The sequence below is a fragment of the Notolabrus celidotus genome, chromosome 2 (assembly GCF_009762535.1).
Source record: "Notolabrus celidotus isolate fNotCel1 chromosome 2, fNotCel1.pri, whole genome shotgun sequence".
NCBI classification, from domain to species: Eukaryota; Metazoa; Chordata; class Actinopteri; order Labriformes; family Labridae; genus Notolabrus; species Notolabrus celidotus.
In genome coordinates, this window is record NC_048273.1 from 6,706,861 (window position 1) to 6,723,555 (window position 16,695).

The 16,695-nt window shown below is 42.0% G+C and overlaps 1 protein-coding gene across 3 annotated transcripts in view; it reads right to left on the reverse strand.

Moving 5' to 3' along the window:
• Positions 1 to 16,695, reverse strand: part of shroom2a (shroom family member 2a) — a 65,590-nt gene that overhangs the window by 5,261 nt on the left and 43,634 nt on the right. For all 3 annotated transcript variants that reach the window (XM_034677583.1, XM_034677592.1, XM_034677601.1), the window contains 3 exons: positions 16,136 to 16,221; positions 5,753 to 6,328; positions 2,238 to 2,810 (listed from right to left, as the gene is read on the reverse strand). In XM_034677583.1, coding sequence (XP_034533474.1) covers positions 2,238 to 2,810; positions 5,753 to 6,328; positions 16,136 to 16,221 — 1,235 coding nt within the window. The remainder of the gene's footprint in view (positions 1 to 2,237; positions 2,811 to 5,752; positions 6,329 to 16,135; positions 16,222 to 16,695) is intronic.

Genomic DNA, 16,695 nt, shown 5'->3' on the forward strand with positions numbered 1-16,695 from the left:
ATCCCTGCTCTGTCTGTCACACTCCATCATCTCATCCTGAACTGACGTTCTTGACTGCTGCTGGCATTATAATGTATAATATATTATATTATATAATTATCTTGCTATATTATATTATGTTATATTACATTAATATTGTTTACTACAACTCACGGTCATATTACATACAAATATTCATTTTTATTTATTGCTTAATCTGTCATTACCAACTATAATCACACCATGTCAACCTGTCACGACTGAAACATTTTTTAATACTGCCTTTAATCTAAATTCCATTGTAACATTGTATATATCTAAATTGCATTCTATCTTTATTTTATTTTATTTTATTTATTTTACTTATTGAAACTTCTTAATTGTACTTATATCTGGGTTGCTGTAACAACTGAATTTCCCCCTTGGGTGATCAATAAAGTAATATCTTATCTTATCTTATCTTATCTTGTAAACACAGAAAAGAATAGAACTGAGATGAATAGATCTGCCATATGGATCAGCACTATATATCGTCCCTTTGTCGCCGATATCCGATCTAGCTTTTTGAGTCCGATCTGGCCGATATCCGATACCAGGATCGGATCGATGCATCCCTAATGACATGTAAGAGTGCAAGAGTTTCATTTCCTTTTCATGGGATGCTACTAAAATATCCCAAAGCTGTACATGTGAATAAGTTTCACCGGACAGATTCATGTCAGGTTTGCACATAAACACAGTCTGCAGGTCAAACTGGGTAAGCAGCTGATCTCAGTGACAGATCTGCATGATGTTAGAAAAGGTTAATTTTAGCTTTAACTCACAATTTCTGCTTTTTTTTTTCACAAGTCGAAACGAAATCTGTGTTTGTAACTCATCCCTCCTGAATCCAAAATTAATCCCCCAAACTTTTTAAATCATTCAATTGACACAAATTAGTCCAAGGATGGGGGCGCTGGTGGCCTAGCAGTCTAAGCGCCCCACATACAGAGGCCACCAGTCCTCATCGCAGGGGTCGCGGTTCAATTCCCGGCCGGTTGACCATTTCCTGCATGTCTTCCCCCGCTCTCTACTCCCCATATTTCCTGTCTCTCTTCAGCTGTCCTATCAAATAAAGGCAAAAAAGGCCAAAAAATCTAACTTTAAAAAAAATTAAAAGGGACAGCTGATCATCAAATTCCAGGTGGACTTCCCAGAGAAACATTGGCTCCCAGAACATCTCATGTTCCCGCTGGAAAAGACTGCTCCCTCCCAGGGACGATGAGATAATCACTGATGACATGGAGGCGGTAGAACTCATTGTGGTGGATGAGCAGTCACAACAGAAAAGCAACAGCAGGGAAGCTTATGAGGAGGATGAAGAAAGTCCCAGAGGCGGAGTACAATGTCAGACACAGTAATTCTTTGATTGAACTAATGAACAAATTAGTCGTGGGATGGTTGATAGATCACTTGAGCTTCAACTGAAGTGGTGTTCTAGCCTGGCTGTTACACCCAGGCCTGGATCCAACAGTTCAAACTAGAGATGTCAACAATTAACCGAGTATGGATTTGGTTCAGCTATCAGGGAGGTGTTTGAAGTTTAAAGCATGTTTGGATGTGAATCAGATGACTGAAGGTGTTGCTCACAGTGGAGACGCTCAGCTGGGGGCTGCGGCTGAGTGACAGGTCTCCATGAGCGCTTTTCTTTTCTGCCGCTGGACTGATTCTGACCTGGTTGCGCTCCGGCTGACACCTGACCACATTCATATACTTATTTTTCTCAGTAAGAATGAGTAGACAGAAAACTGGACACTGTGGGTCTGAAATATGTTTCTGTTCAGTTCCCTTGTTGAAGTCTGAGCCTTCACTTTTATGACTGTGTTCGCAGAGATTACCAGCCTGCTCCACGCGTTGATATTCAGCATGTTTAACATTTTGAACACCTCAATACGATCCGTAGATATTCTATACTGTCAGTTATATACATTGTGTCTTGAAGGAAAACTTGATTCAGAGGAAAAACGCATTTGGCTTTCTTTTTGACATGGAAAACATTTCCGTTCTTTTTAATGATTAATTGATACTTGATCGTTAACATTTCCAAAGATCGATCACAGAAAATACTTGAAATTTAAATCCCTAGTTCAAACGTACACACGCTGAGGGAGCAGCATTTACACAGGATGATTTTGTGATAACTTCAGATGTTTGGGATGTGTTTCATTTAAATGCTCAGACTAAAGATGTCGTATATAAAGCTGGAGTGTAAGCCTCACCTCTCCTCAGCGGGCCGGTTCCCCGTCTGTTTGGTCGGCGCCTTCTTGCGTTGGTGAGCCCCCTCCAGCAGCTGCTCGCCCTGAGGAAAGATCCCCTCCATCAGGTCCATGGTAGTCTTCATCTTGCTCTGGTCTAGAATATCCGCCAGTGATTTATCCTTTCCCATGATGTCCCGGGCCAGCTCCTCCCTCTTCTGGTCCTCGTCAGACGGTCCTGTGGTTCCTGTGGTTACCCTGTTACTCCCCGGCTGGTCTGTGGGCTGCGGCGGCTGCTGCTGACTGTCGGAGGAAATGAGATCCCTGACAGTCGTCATGTACGTGTCTCTCTGGGGCTGAGGGTCCGTCTGAATGTCGGGCTCTCTCTGCCGACTGAAGGCACAGAAAACAGAGTCCTGCCCTGCTGCACCCAGACCACAGAGCCTGGTCACACCGGGACCCTCGGCCTCGGCAGCAGGAGGGTCACTGTGCCTCAAAAACGGACCGTTCTCCTTCTCCGTGGATTCCTCTGAGTGGACGATCCTGATGGGAACTTTCTTCCCAGCAGAGGTTTGGTTTTCCATCACGTGCTCCATCCTTAAATCAGACAAAGAGAGAAAATCACAAACAGAAGCAGCACAGCTCCTCTCTGAAGGAGGAGGAGGAGGAAACGTCTTGCTGCAGTTATTTCAGCATTACTCTGATTTAAAGTTTCACTGCATGATGGCAACTCAGATTTTTTCCATGCCCAGTAAGCTGGAATATCCAAAACTCCTCCCACGTTTTGGTTTCTGCTCACTGTTCTAATGCTGCAGCTCGGTCTGAAGTTCACTACAGACGAAACCCATTAGTTATGAACCAAGAGGATGAACACACAGCTTCACAGAGGCTGCGTTTACTCCAGATTCACACTGAGAGAAGTCATCTCTGAGTACGACGACGTGTCTCTAATCAAAACAACATCTGCTTACACTGCTCTGAAGAGATATCTCTACTTACCGGGCGGCTTTCAGCTTCAAGTGTTTGACTTGTTGCCGGCTTATTTTCTCCTGCATGAAATTCACAAGATCTGTTTCTCAGATTTGATCACTGGTTCTGAGAAACGTTATGCTTAGGGCTAGAATATGAATAATGAAAACTGCTTTGTCAGAGCGTTTTTATTGTTCTGTCTTCACATATTCACAAACCACAAGTCATTTTGAGGGTTTTAAGAGTCTGTTGCATCCCAAATACAGGATCTGACTCGTGCATAAGTTTGGAAAAGAAACATATAAGCCTGAAATTCGATTATTTCCGGAAGTAGGGGAGAACGGGGTTGGTTGGCACACTCGTTATATCTCGCCACCAGAGGGCACAGTCTCTCAAATTGGGGTATGGACATTTCCAGAATTAGGATCAGAGCTCACCTACATAGTCTTCTCTGGAGTAAGACAGCTGAACTTGAGGTGAGAGGACTTTTTGTGTTTTTCATGTCAAATTGTAAATATTCAGCTCCTCAGTATTTTTCTTCTAGGCTTTTAAACGATGGGTTTATAACAAAACAAGTGTTACCCTTACAAAGTGTGAGGGGACAGCTATAGTTTAGATTTTTATTAGCTAGCTAACTAGTTGTTAGATGGTTGTTAGCCTTGATGCTAGCAAAAAATTCCAGTTGGGGTTGGTCGTCACATTCTCTTTGGGGTTAGTTGTCACATGTAACAACCAACCCCTATGTTGGCAAAATCATGCATGGTGAGATGAGTTGGAGTGCTCAGACCCTACATTTGCCATCACTGTGACTCAGACAGTGACTGCATGTAGCCTAGTTGAGTCGGCCATTATTGTTAGGCCTATTTGTTTTGTTCTTTATGTTGTTATATAGGCTGGCCTAAAGATGTGTTTCCTGTTCATGGTCCTCATTTTATGTTAAAATGCATTAAGTTATGTAGGCCTATCACTTGTCAGTGCAATTAGACTTTCAAATTTAGTTCTGCCTTCTTGCCTTTTTTAAAAGATTTTTCCCATTAATATACCATTGTGACAACCAACCCCATAGTGTGTGACAACCAACCCCATAGTGTGTGACAACCAACCCCAGAGTGTGTGACAACCAACCCCAGAGTGTGTGACAACCAACCCCATAGTGTGTGACAACCAACCCCATAGTGTGTGACAACCAACCCCAAAGTGTGTGACAACCAACCCCATATTGTGTGACAACCAACCCCATAGTGTGTGACAACCAACCCTGTGATGGGGTTGGTTGTCACAATGTGTCAGAGAGTCTTTGATAGTTAATTGCCTCTTTGTTACAATGAGTTGGAAAATGAGAGGGATACACTTTTTAAGCCAACACCTTAAGCTTCAATTTAATGTAGGAATGACTATTGAAAGATGTTTTGATGATGAGTAATCATCAAAACAGTAAAAAGTGTGACAACCAACCCCGTTCTCCCCTACCTAAATTTTCCCCAATAAATAACATTTTTCTCTCCTTTAAATACATCTGAAAAAAGTGAGGTTGTCTTATATTTGGGGTCTAGACTTCTGAATGCCAACATCTGTACAAATCAGTACAGTGTCAGGGGGATGAAAACATGGAGAGACATGATGATCATCTAGAACAGGGGTTCCCAAAGTATGGTACACAAATGGGGGGGGTCGTGAGATGTCATCCAGAATGTTTAAGTTATCTAAAATTAGTACATTTTACCCTTTATAATAAAAAATAGAAGCTAAACTTGAAATAAAACCTTGAAAATAGAAAATGTAATGAGTTTTCTGCCTTTTTTGTTGCCAGATGACTCCTAAGTTTAGGGTTAGTGAACAGATAATTATCAAAAGCATCAGTAGCAGCAGGTTAATTAGTAGAAACACAGCCACATGCTCATATAGGTAGGCTCATTTTCTCCAGACCAGCTAAATGAAGTAGGGGTCGCGGGCTGAAAAGTTTGGGAACCCCTGCTCTAGAACAAGGTGGCTCAAAAGGAGGCAGAGTTATTCTACAGTTGAGGCGAGGCTATGATGCTGATTCGATGCAGAAGAGACTTTAAACATCTGAAGAGCAGCTGAGAAATATTTAGTCATGGAGTGTAATGTCTGATGATGATGAGCATGAAAAGACCCTTAAAGTCAAAGTATATTTACTAAAACAATAAGCTCTCTTTTCTGTGAATCCCAGATTAAACAGGAGAGCATCAGAAGCTACATTTGAGAACTCTTTCCCTGCATACTGAGATACCAGCTCTAAAATCTTCTTTCTCTCTGACTTGTTCTTATCTGTCTCTCAGAGCTCACTTTTTGCAGCGTTTACATCCGAGCTAAATGATGCCTTGAGTGGCTTTCAAAGAAATGTGGAGAATCCCACTAATTCCCTGTGGCTTGACAGCACTCACATGGTGATTGTACAAAGGAGAGAGACTCTCAATAAGCTCCTTTGTACGAGCAACATAGAGAGACGATGGACAGAGCAGCTGAAGACAGAGTTCGGAGTAAAAGCTGAAGCAGAACTTTGCATTTCTGAGTAAATCTGTGCGCTGAGGAATCAAGGGGAACGTTACCTGTTTGTGTCTTCATCCTGCAGAGAGAGCGGAGGTCTGTCGCTGAGTCTTTGAGGGGAGAACTGTGGCGACGGGGAGCGCTGCCCCTCCATGGTGGCTGGCCCAGGAGGTCTGTGGGAGGAAGCCGGGGGAGAGGAGGCAGGCTGAGGATTGGATGTTGACAGATGTTGATGCACTGCCCCTTGTCCTTTGTCCACGAGCCCTTTGCCCTGCTCAGAATTTGCCTTCGCAGAGTGGGCGGGGGCAAAGGCAGCGTGAGGAGGGCAGTGGGTGAGGATTTCACTCTGGGAACCGCTGGAGGACTCGTGGGACTTGACCTCTGGGTAACTGGGACGTTGGGGAGCCAGCACAGGGGGCTTCTTCCTGGGCTCGGTGGGGTCCTCGTACTTAGCGGGGGCGGACTCTGTGAGGTTGTGGGAGATAGATGAGGGTCTGTGGTTCAGGGGTGCAGGGGCAGCTCTGTGTCTGCTGTCAGGGTTGGCTCCTGTCATGGGTGGAGGGGGCGGTGCTTGGAAGTGTTCAAACTCCACCGACTTCTCTCGTACTCTGCAGTCTCCGGGCCCTCTGTCAGAGAACCTGAGGAACACAATAGAGATCTTTTAATAACACAGCGTTCAGCAGGCGGGCTGCAAGGACCGTCATCTGCAGCTCAATCAAATAACACAGTGAAGCAGAGAAGGCCTCCGCGGCTCTCCTGCAGCCACTGTCATTATGCCAGCATGACAACACACACGTCTCGCTCTGCTCTTAAACCTCCTCCCTGTTTTCAGCTGGCAGCCTGAAGAGGAATATTTCTGTTCCCAGCAGTCAGCACAGAGGAATAAATAATCCTCCAGTGCAAAGGAGAAGACAGGATCACTTTTTCCTGCCTGATTCACATTCATACGTTTTAACTCTTTGTAGGTAGAGTAACACAGAGGAGATCACAGGGATCATTAAGGCCTCATGGCGAGCTACAGGAGTGGAAGTCTTCTAGCAGATGCACAATTAAAAGTTCCTTTAAAGACAAATATTTTCCCATGTTTAGTTTGTTACACGTTCCCTCCACATAAAAAGTAGAGAAAAGTTGTCTCATGCAGCATTATAACAGTTTATTATCCAGTTCAAATTTTAGTCACTTTTTATTTATTTTATTTTATTTTAACAGTTTAATGTTTTCGTGTTTTATTATCTTAGAAATGTATTTTATTTTGGTGTGTTTAACTTCCTGTGTTGAGTTTTAACATCTTGTGTTTCCTCCAGTGTTTCCTCATTAAGATATCATGAGAGCGTTTCAGAAACTTCTTTTTAATTTTAATTTTATTTTTATTGTTATTATTATTATTATTATTATTATTATTATTATTATTATTATTATTATTATTGTTGCATATATTGTGTTCTTAACCTCAGGATTGTGGGGTGGGTTTGGGGTCAGGGCTGGGATTGGGATTAGGATGGAAAGTCTTTTTGTTATTATTATTATTATTATTATTATTATTATTACTATTATTATTTTTTTTTTTTTATTTTCTAGGTTTAACTTTTTTTAGGCTTTTTGCCTTTATTTGATAGGACAGCTGAAGAGAGACAGGAAATGTGGGGAGTGGAGAATGAGGGAAGACATGCAGGAAATGGTCACGGCCGGGAATCGAACCAGCGACCCCTGCGACGAGGACTGTTACCTCTGTATATGGGGCGCTTAGAACGCTAGGCCACCAGCGCCCCTTAATTCTTATATGTATATCTTTCTTTTTCTTAATCTATTCTTTTTTAAGTTCAGTCAGACAACTCACGTTTAAATTGTTTATTGTAGCAGCAATACATATTCAAGTTTGGCCCCAAGGCTCCGGCCTCATCACTCCCTGCAGATAAGTTTACATGCAGACGTTGAGGAGTGATGAGCAAAACATACTGAACGTCCCCCCGGAGCTTGCAGGTGGATGCTGGGGTGGCGGTGGGGATGAAAGAAAATTCAGCAATAGGGATGCAGGCAGCCGAGGCGTTGACAGGCAGAAGGAGAGATGGGAGATTTTCCCTATTTTAATAGACCGCCAATTTGAGAGGCAGAGGGCAGGACTGGATGATGGTTAGGAGAGTGGGACGTGTGACGTGTATAGCAGTGCAGCTCGAGTTGTCTGCCTGAACTAGCTTGCAGGCGTCGCTCCATTTGTTTTTATGTACAGCACTTTGTGTTACAATGTCATTGTATGAAAAGTGCTTTATAAATAAAGTCTGATTAATTGATTGATTGATTGATTGATTGATTGATTGATTGATTAACACCACTGCTCGAGTTAGGAAGGATGTTAAAGAGCAGATAGAAGATTGCTGCTGTGAGACCCAGATTCAGATCAGGTGCACAAAAACCAGAGACTGGCGGAGGTATCAGAGAGTATTCTGTATCTCTTTTTATATCATTAGCCTGTGACCTCTTGTGCTTTAGTGTTTAACAAACATGTAAAATGATCTGCTCTTATATTCGGCTGTTTCAATGTAGTTTTTTTTAGTAGAAGCTCCAGCGTACAACCAATCACTGCACGCTCTAAACTTTCACTTTGCTTTTGCTTACTTTGGTTTTCTGAAATGCAAAGAGCACTAACTAACTTGTGCTTTATTCTTCATCCAGTAAATAACAAAACCCCAAAAAAGCTGCATTTGTTTGCTTGAATTTAATCTTTCCCAAATGCAGCTCACCCAGGCTGAGTTTTAATCTGAGAAGAACAGATGTTTTCTAATGTAATGACTAACTAAGTACAGTGAGTGGGGAGGTAAGGACTGACATTATAGGGGATGCATAAACAGAATAAAACCACATTTTTGAGTGGAGGGGTTTTAAACCCAACAGCATAATTCTGTCATCAAATCAGATCAAGACTAAAAAAGTGAAAGCATGCAAACCCACCGAGTACTGTGGCTTCAAGCTCACAGATCACATTACCATGAATGCTACAGTTTAAATCCAATTAGGAATACTCAGAAGCCATTAACACATAAATCACGCTGCTTTGATAAACTCAACTGACGCTGGAATCACAAGATACAGAGCGGGGACGTCAGGACAGACAGACAGACGCCATGAATCAAACTCTGACAAGCTGTGATGAGTCATCCAATGAGGAACTGTGACTGCAGCTTCAGGCCTCCTCCTCCTCCTGCTGCAGCCTCAGCTCTGCAGACGGTGAGAAGGTTACCTCACAGGAGCGTGAGACGTGATGCCGGAGACATAACTGCATAATCCCAAAGGGATATTGAGCTTCCAGCAGGTGTTGAATGAATAAAGTAAAGTCAGAGGGACTTAGGGTCAAAAAGACAAAGTAACATCATTGTTTGTTACTGAATGATGAAGCATTTCTGTTGGACTGTTGGCAAACAAAGGTGCAAAGATATGACGAGGAATCCTGGACTCTAGTTCGCCAACCTTGAGACAGTCATTCATGCTTTTATATTTTTGTTGTATACATTTTTAAACAATCATAGTTTGCACAAGTGACAGCTCGTTGCACAAAGATTGAGGCGCAGCTGCCTTGTTCTAAAAGGTGAAATGACTGTTTTTGTGTGAGGAGTCTGGTCAGCAAGGGAGCCATGAAAGCTGGTTTTGCTCTCAGTGGGGTTGTAGGACATTTTAAAAACCCTGGCAGTGACCAAATCAACGTCATTTATTGTTCTCTGATTGAGTGAATTTGTCCAGAAAGATTATGTCGCAGCATTTGCTAACTTTCCATGGATGCCAGCAGAGGTAATGTAGCGTAAATGTTGCTACCTTTTTGTATGATTTTGTCTTTTTTTTTATACTTATTTTTGTAAACATACAACGGCGTATTAAGGTACAGTGGCCCTGAGAGCTCACAGCACTGCAACTTAGGAAAACACATGCAAAAAGACAAAACACAAGCAAATTAAAAACATCTTCATCAATATGACAACACATGCGCAGCCCTAAGAAAACGCACTGCAAAGACCACAACACAACAGAAGTGTTTCCAGAGGACACTTAAAAGTGATGCACACGTCCTGACACAAAAAAAAGAGTACATTTTCGAAAAAAAATCAAAATTTCTGAGATTATAAAGTCGTAGATTTTCCAGAAAACACTTAAAATGTCGAGTTTTTAAGGATGTAAATCAAGAGAAATCAAACTCCAGCAGCCCTTTGCCCATTTCACTGCATCATGGACCTACTCTACAGCCTCATCAAATTGTACGTCCTACTTGGACTCAGCAATAAGAGATACAACTGATTCTAGCCCAGAATCATCACATTATTATAAGCATCCAGACATTGAAAAGACATTGCCGGTGTTGTGCTGAGAAACGCCTGCAGAGACAATAACAAGTGCACACCGAGAATTGCATGCACCTCGCGGGAACACGCACCGCTCATAGCAGAGCTGTCCACGGCAATATACAGTTTAAAACTCTGTCTCTGTAGCTGAATAACAGGTGGATGCATATTTCTGCAGACAAATCAGCATTGCCGAATTATGCATCCACCCACAAAGTTAGTGTCTAATCTTTAGTAGAGTCACAACCTGCTGTCAGCTCATATTTTGAACTTTGTGGATTCATTATTTACAAAAATATGACTTGTTATTGTCTCTGCAGGCGTTTCTCAGCACAACACCGGCAATGTCCGGATGCTTATAATAATGTGATGATTCTGGGCTAGAATCAGAAGTATCTCCTTATTGCTGAGTCCAAGTAGGAAGTAAAATTTGATGAGGCTGTAGAGTAGGTCCATGATGCAGTGAAATGGGCAAAGGGCTGCTTGAGTTTGATTTTTCTTGATTTATGTCTTTAAAAACTCGAAATTTTTAAGTATTTTCTCGAAAATCTACAACTTTATAATCTCAAAAATGTTGAGTTTTTTCTTAAAAATGTACGACTTTCAAAAACTTGAACATTTCAAGTTTGATTTCTCAGATTTGCGACTTTATAAACTCAAAATGTTTAAGTTTTTTCTGGAAAATTACCTTTTTTATTTTTTCGTAGTGGCCTAATACGCCTTTGTATAAACAGGCATAGGTAGACAACACAGCTCAGTGAAACTGAAACAATATCTATTCAGCCATGTGTTATAATAGTGGAAACAGTCAGTTCATGCAGTAATGGCTTATTAATCCTTCAGTGCTACAGACACAGTCCATTTTTCCCAGTAATGCAAACATTGTTCTGTTCTTAGGTTTAGTGAGTAAGTCATACAATCCCTCCTGCAACCTCCACTCCACCAATGCCAACCTCCTCACCTCTCTCACCAAACCCAAGCACCGAACCTGGGGGGACAGGGCCTTCTCTGTCGCTGCCCCCACCCTCTGGAACTCTCTCCCCCAACACCTCAGACTCTCTCCCTCACTAACCAAATTCAAATCTGGACTCAAAACCCACCTATTTACAAAGGCTTTTAACCTTTAATTGATTTTTGTTTGTTTTGTTTTGTTTTGTTTTGTTCTGTTTTGTTCTGTTTTGCTTTCCTTTGCTTTTCTACTGTATAATTTATTTTCCTGTAAAGTGTCTTGGAGAAACGTTTAAAGCGCTTTTATAATTAAAATGTAATATTATATTATTATTAAGTCATTCTCTCCATATTTTCAATATCAGACACAATGATTATCCACTCAGTCTGTGTTGTGGGATTAGGTTGCAACCATTTTCATGTCATAGCCTTCTTGCTGGCTGCTAATAGAATCTTTATAGCAAGTATTTATCCTTAGCTGAGAGGTGGGCTGCAATGTTACCCAGATAAATTGTTGAAAATGAGCAGTCAATCCCTGCTCCAGAGATGTTTTGTAATGCCTTAATTACTCCCCCCAGTACGACTTGATTTTTGGGCAATCCCAAAATATGTGAAAATGGTCTGCCAGCTGTTCTCCACACTTCCTCCAACACAAACCGTTTCCAACCTCAGCTGTTTGTATACATTTTGTTTTTGGGGGGTTATAAAATATCTCATTACATGACGCCAACAGAAATCCCTCCTAGTTGATGTACGGTTTTGTCATTTAGATCCCAAAATGTTAGAAAAAAATGAAGCCCAGGTTTTAAAACACCATCATGATCCTGTGACACATTTCCCTTCTTCCTTCTACACTGCGTGAGTCTCTGTTTACAGACACAACACCATGGAGGTTTAATTTTAATGCAGGTGGACTGTCTATATTTGGGTAAACGTGAAATGAAGGTATCAACTCACCGAATGTGTCGTGTTACTGCGGCCATGTTCCCAGAAGAGGAGTGACAGTGAGTGTGCTGTGTGTCTGCTGGCTCTGTGTGACAGAGGCCACCTGATGGTGTCTCTTTCCTCTTGTATCCATAACACTATCTGGGTGGAGCACTCCCGGCTGAGCTCATCTCCCACACCTTTCAATAACAATAACTGTTGTAATGCAAACGTGACTTTCAAACGGCGTGGCTCTGACAATGGGGTTGCTCAAGACGGGATACTCTACACCCGTCACCGGGTTTCACCTGTGGGAGTTTAGATAACGCACCCAGACTCCTGAATAACTGGTTATAAACCATGAAGTCATCTTGACCTCACTGCGACACATAGTTTATGAATGATTCAAGGTCATTTCAGCTTAACAGAAGAATGTCTGAGGATACTGGTTATTAAAACTCTTCTGTAAACTGGTGTAAGGGAAGAAAGAGCCTGGGCTGAATGGATTAAGAGCAGGCATTACTTCATCCAGCAGCATAAATCTCAATCACAAAGCATGACAGTGATACATGATACTACCTCCCTAAAGTGACGTCACAAGATACAGAATCTAAGACGAATGATCCAAATCTAAGAAGCCAAGAAATCCTGACTTTTAAAAAACATATATGAAGATCTCACACCAAGTTAGTTTGAGATGCTCTTTGATAAATGTATTTATCCTATCTCACCCCGTTCCTCCCCACCCCCCCCCCCCACCACTTACTTTAACTCTCCCTGTCCCATTAAAGTTACTAACCATAGACCTCTCTGGAGTTCCTGAGCTCCCTTGTCTCGTAGGTTCCTCTGGATCTCTGCTGCTGTGGACGTGCCAGACTCCAGCATCAACAACTACTACTATCCATCTCATCACTATCATCTCTCTCTCTCTTCATCTAACTCTATCCCTCTCTCCAACACGGTCTCAGCAGATGTGTGTCTAACATGAGTCTGGTCCTGCTGGAGGTTTCTGCCTGTTAAAGGAAGTTTGTCCTTGCCACTGTAACTTGCTAAATGCTGCAAAGTGCTCAGCTCATGGTGGATTAAGATGAGATCAGGGACTGGATCTTATCCGGTCTTGATGTTGGGTCTTTGTTGATAATAGAACACAGAGTACAGTCTAGACCTGCCCTGTTTGGAATGCGTCTTGAGATACTCTGAAACAAACTTTGATGGGTTTGTCAGGGAGTCACACATCTTCAAAAACACCCCGACACCATCCCATAAAGCATCTCAATAGTGTCTTTAATTGAACCCACCTGTCTGTTGCTCTCTATCAAACCTCTCTTCAACAACATGTCCTTCTGTTAATCAGTTTTAGTCTCACCTGACCCGAGTCACATTCTCTGCGTGAGATGTAAACTGATATTCATGTTTTTAAAGATGGTGGAGAATCCCTTTACATTGAGGATGAATTAAATCTAACCGGGCCTGTGAGTGCTTCACTGAATGACTGAGTGACGCCCTGATGTGTTTAAGGACTTTCTACATTCATTGATTTAAAAGGACTTCAATATTTGACGGAAAAAGATGATCACGATGGAGGTAAACGGGTTGAACATGTGACATAACTTCAACATGAAACACTCGTCTCTCACTGACAGGAGTTTATAAGGGATCATCAAAGGATCATGATGAAGTCATGTGATGTTAACTGTACATGTTTCCACCCTGCCCACTGAACAAACAGAGACTAAGAGGGAGGTTTAATCCCATCTGCCAAAACCACTTTATACACACACGCAGCTTCATACGATGTGAGGGTAAACTTAGTAACAGGCGTATACGCTATTTAAGACAAAGCTTGAGATCATATTTACCAAAGAAAACTCTTCAAAGTCAAAACAATAGACTAATCTGAGCTAAGATGTCGGTTTCAGAGAATCTGCTCAATTTTCTGTCATCCCCCAAAAAATAAGTTATTTCTAACAGCCAGCAGGGGGCGACTCGTCCTGATTAAAGACAGGCCAGGCTGCGTATAAGTCAACCAAATAAATAGCCTACTTCTCCATTAACTTTTCTACCAATCAAAACATTTACTGCTTGATTTTATCATCTCGATCTCTTCTTTCAAGTCTTTTCCAATACAGCACAACGTTTATTTTGTAAGTTATCAGCCCATTATTATTATTATTATTACTATTTGAAAAGTTTCTGAACCTGCCGACTGTCAGCAAGGATGAGGACGTAGTGATTTATTCCTACACTCTTGAACTATGGTCATCTAAGTCAGGGGTTCACAAAGTGTGGGTCGGGACCCGGGGTGCAGCTTGCTCGGCTGGGGGTGAAGCCTCAACCAAAGTGTCTGCCCCCTGGTGGCTGGCTGCAGTATAGGTCAAAAACTCTGTCTCCCCCATTCATTTGAACGGGGCTGCAGTCAAACTTTAAAAAATAAATACACGTGGTACGAATGTTTCTCACATCCGTATGCTGTGGTGATATGTAGTTAGTATTTGACTGTTTTGTGTTCAAGGCCTCTTTTTTCTGAAAAGTTTCTTTTTTGTTAGTTATTAAGAGTTTAAAAGGTTGTTGTTTTTATTTATTTTATCGTGTTATTTTATTTTATTGTGTTTTAATGTTTCTGTAAAGTAGCCTTGAGTGTTAAGAAAGGCGCTTTTAAATAAAATGTATTATTATTGTTATTATTAATATTAAAAAACGGGGTTTTACTTCAGGGTTTGCTATGATTGACAGCTGCCGTAGAGGGAAACTCCATTGGATCTCGTGACGCTACACTGTAGGGTGGAGCTCGTTACCGTGGCAACACAGAAATCAACGTGGCAACCACAGAAATTCTCTACAGCGCAGACTCTGGCTGCACAATGGCTGCGCATTGGAACGGGGTTTTCTGGCTTCAAAACCATACAACAGGAAAAGGCGGAGCAACGCTGTCTGTTTCATATACAGTATACGGTCGGGACCCCCTTGGGGTCTGAGCTAACCTTCAGATAAAACCTTGAAAATAGAAAATGTAATGAGTTTTCTGCCTTTCTTTGTTGCCAGATGACTCCTAAGTTTAGGGTTAGTGAACAGTTAATTATCAAAAGCATCAGTAGCAGCAGGTTCATTCATAAAGGCACAGGAAACACAGCCACATGCTCATATAGGTAGGGTCATTTTCTCTAAACCAGCTAAATGAAGCCACATTTAATCACTTTGAGGGACAGTGGGGGTCGCGAGTCTTTGGCACCTTTATTTTGGGGGTCGTGGGTTGAAAAGTTTGGGAACCCCTGATCTAAGTCTCCAAAAAACAAGATAGCAACTGTGAAAATGACAAGATTGAGGTTACTGAACGGCAGCCAATCAAAACAGGTGATGTCACTACGACTGCCAACATCTCATTTAGAGGTAATGGACTTTAAGGTGTTGGCACGCCATTCATTTCTAATAAGCTGTACATTTGAAGCTTGATGGTGTTGACATCAGGCTAAAAACTTAACATGAAGTTCATGCTGGTGCTTTGTAAGATACCAATGTTAGAAAATAATCATCCTCTGGAGACCTGAACTGTACAAACCTCAGAGAAAACCCCTTCAGTAGTTGTTAAAGTATTGTAGTTTACTAGTAGACCAAAGTATTTGACCCACTTACAGCAGCTATTCCACTAGCACAGCTAAAAATCCAATTATACAAAGCAGCAGATCTGACTGATGATAATTCAACGCCTCAGGCTGACCCTGTGAACTCCGGTCCCTCATACATTCTGACAGAGGACTGGAGAAACACTTCCTTAGTGTCACAGTCACGGTCAGATGCCTCGCCTACAGCAGAAAGCCTCCACTGAACGACACAAAGCACAGCCAGGGAGACGGCTTATGTTGTCACAGCTGCACACAGGCAGTGCCACTGGTATGCCTTAACAGATTATAAAGACTGCACTGTTCCTCTGTGAGCTCTCTGCAAGCTGTACGGACTCTTTCAGTGATCAAACTCAGGAGCAGCCAGACGGTCATCTCGCTATCCACTGATAAAATGATGCAAGAGGGAAATAGTAGAAGCACTGCTCAATAAAGTGTAAGCCTTCAAATTCAGTTTCCCAAATGATGATAAACAATGATGACAAGAAAAAGCAATCACTGGAGTTGAGTATCAGATGCATAAACACTAACTTTAAGTGTAATATATTACTGTGAGCCGCAGGTGAAAGGTAGTTCTCCTGATAAAGAAGCCGCTGTACTCGTAACGTTACATGTCATTAAAATCACTCACCGTGTGGCCGTGCTGAGCTGCTCAGCAGGTTCCCTCTCCGTCTGTGTAAATCCAGCCTCAGACGTTCTTGCAGGAACTTGAATTTTCTGTAAATAAAGTTGAACAAACACAACGTCTGTTATGCAAAAGCATGCACACAATGCGCTGAAAGCGAGGCTCCCCGTCCTTCTCCTTCTGTTAATTACTGTGACCAACACATGCATGCAGCTTCCTGGTTTTCCCAGCAATGAAACACAAGTCAGCAGGTTGATGCCCCTCTCTTTTCCTTAAGCTAAGGGTGTGTCATTATGAACAAACATGGATTAATATTTGACTTGGCTCTTTCCTTTGTTCCTTTCACTTCAGTCTTGATGAGATGAAAAGCTAATTTAAGAGCTTCATGCAGCTTCAACATTTAAGAGGCTAATGACAAGTCGGCCCTCGTTTTCTGATCTGTCGAGATAAAGCTGTCCTGAAATTGTGAACCTGAAATACGTTGAGGAAAAAAGTTGAAGTGGAGTCCCGTCTCAGGTCTTTATTGTTTGGTTAGTGACAGATAAGAAGCCTCTGATTCCTGCAGG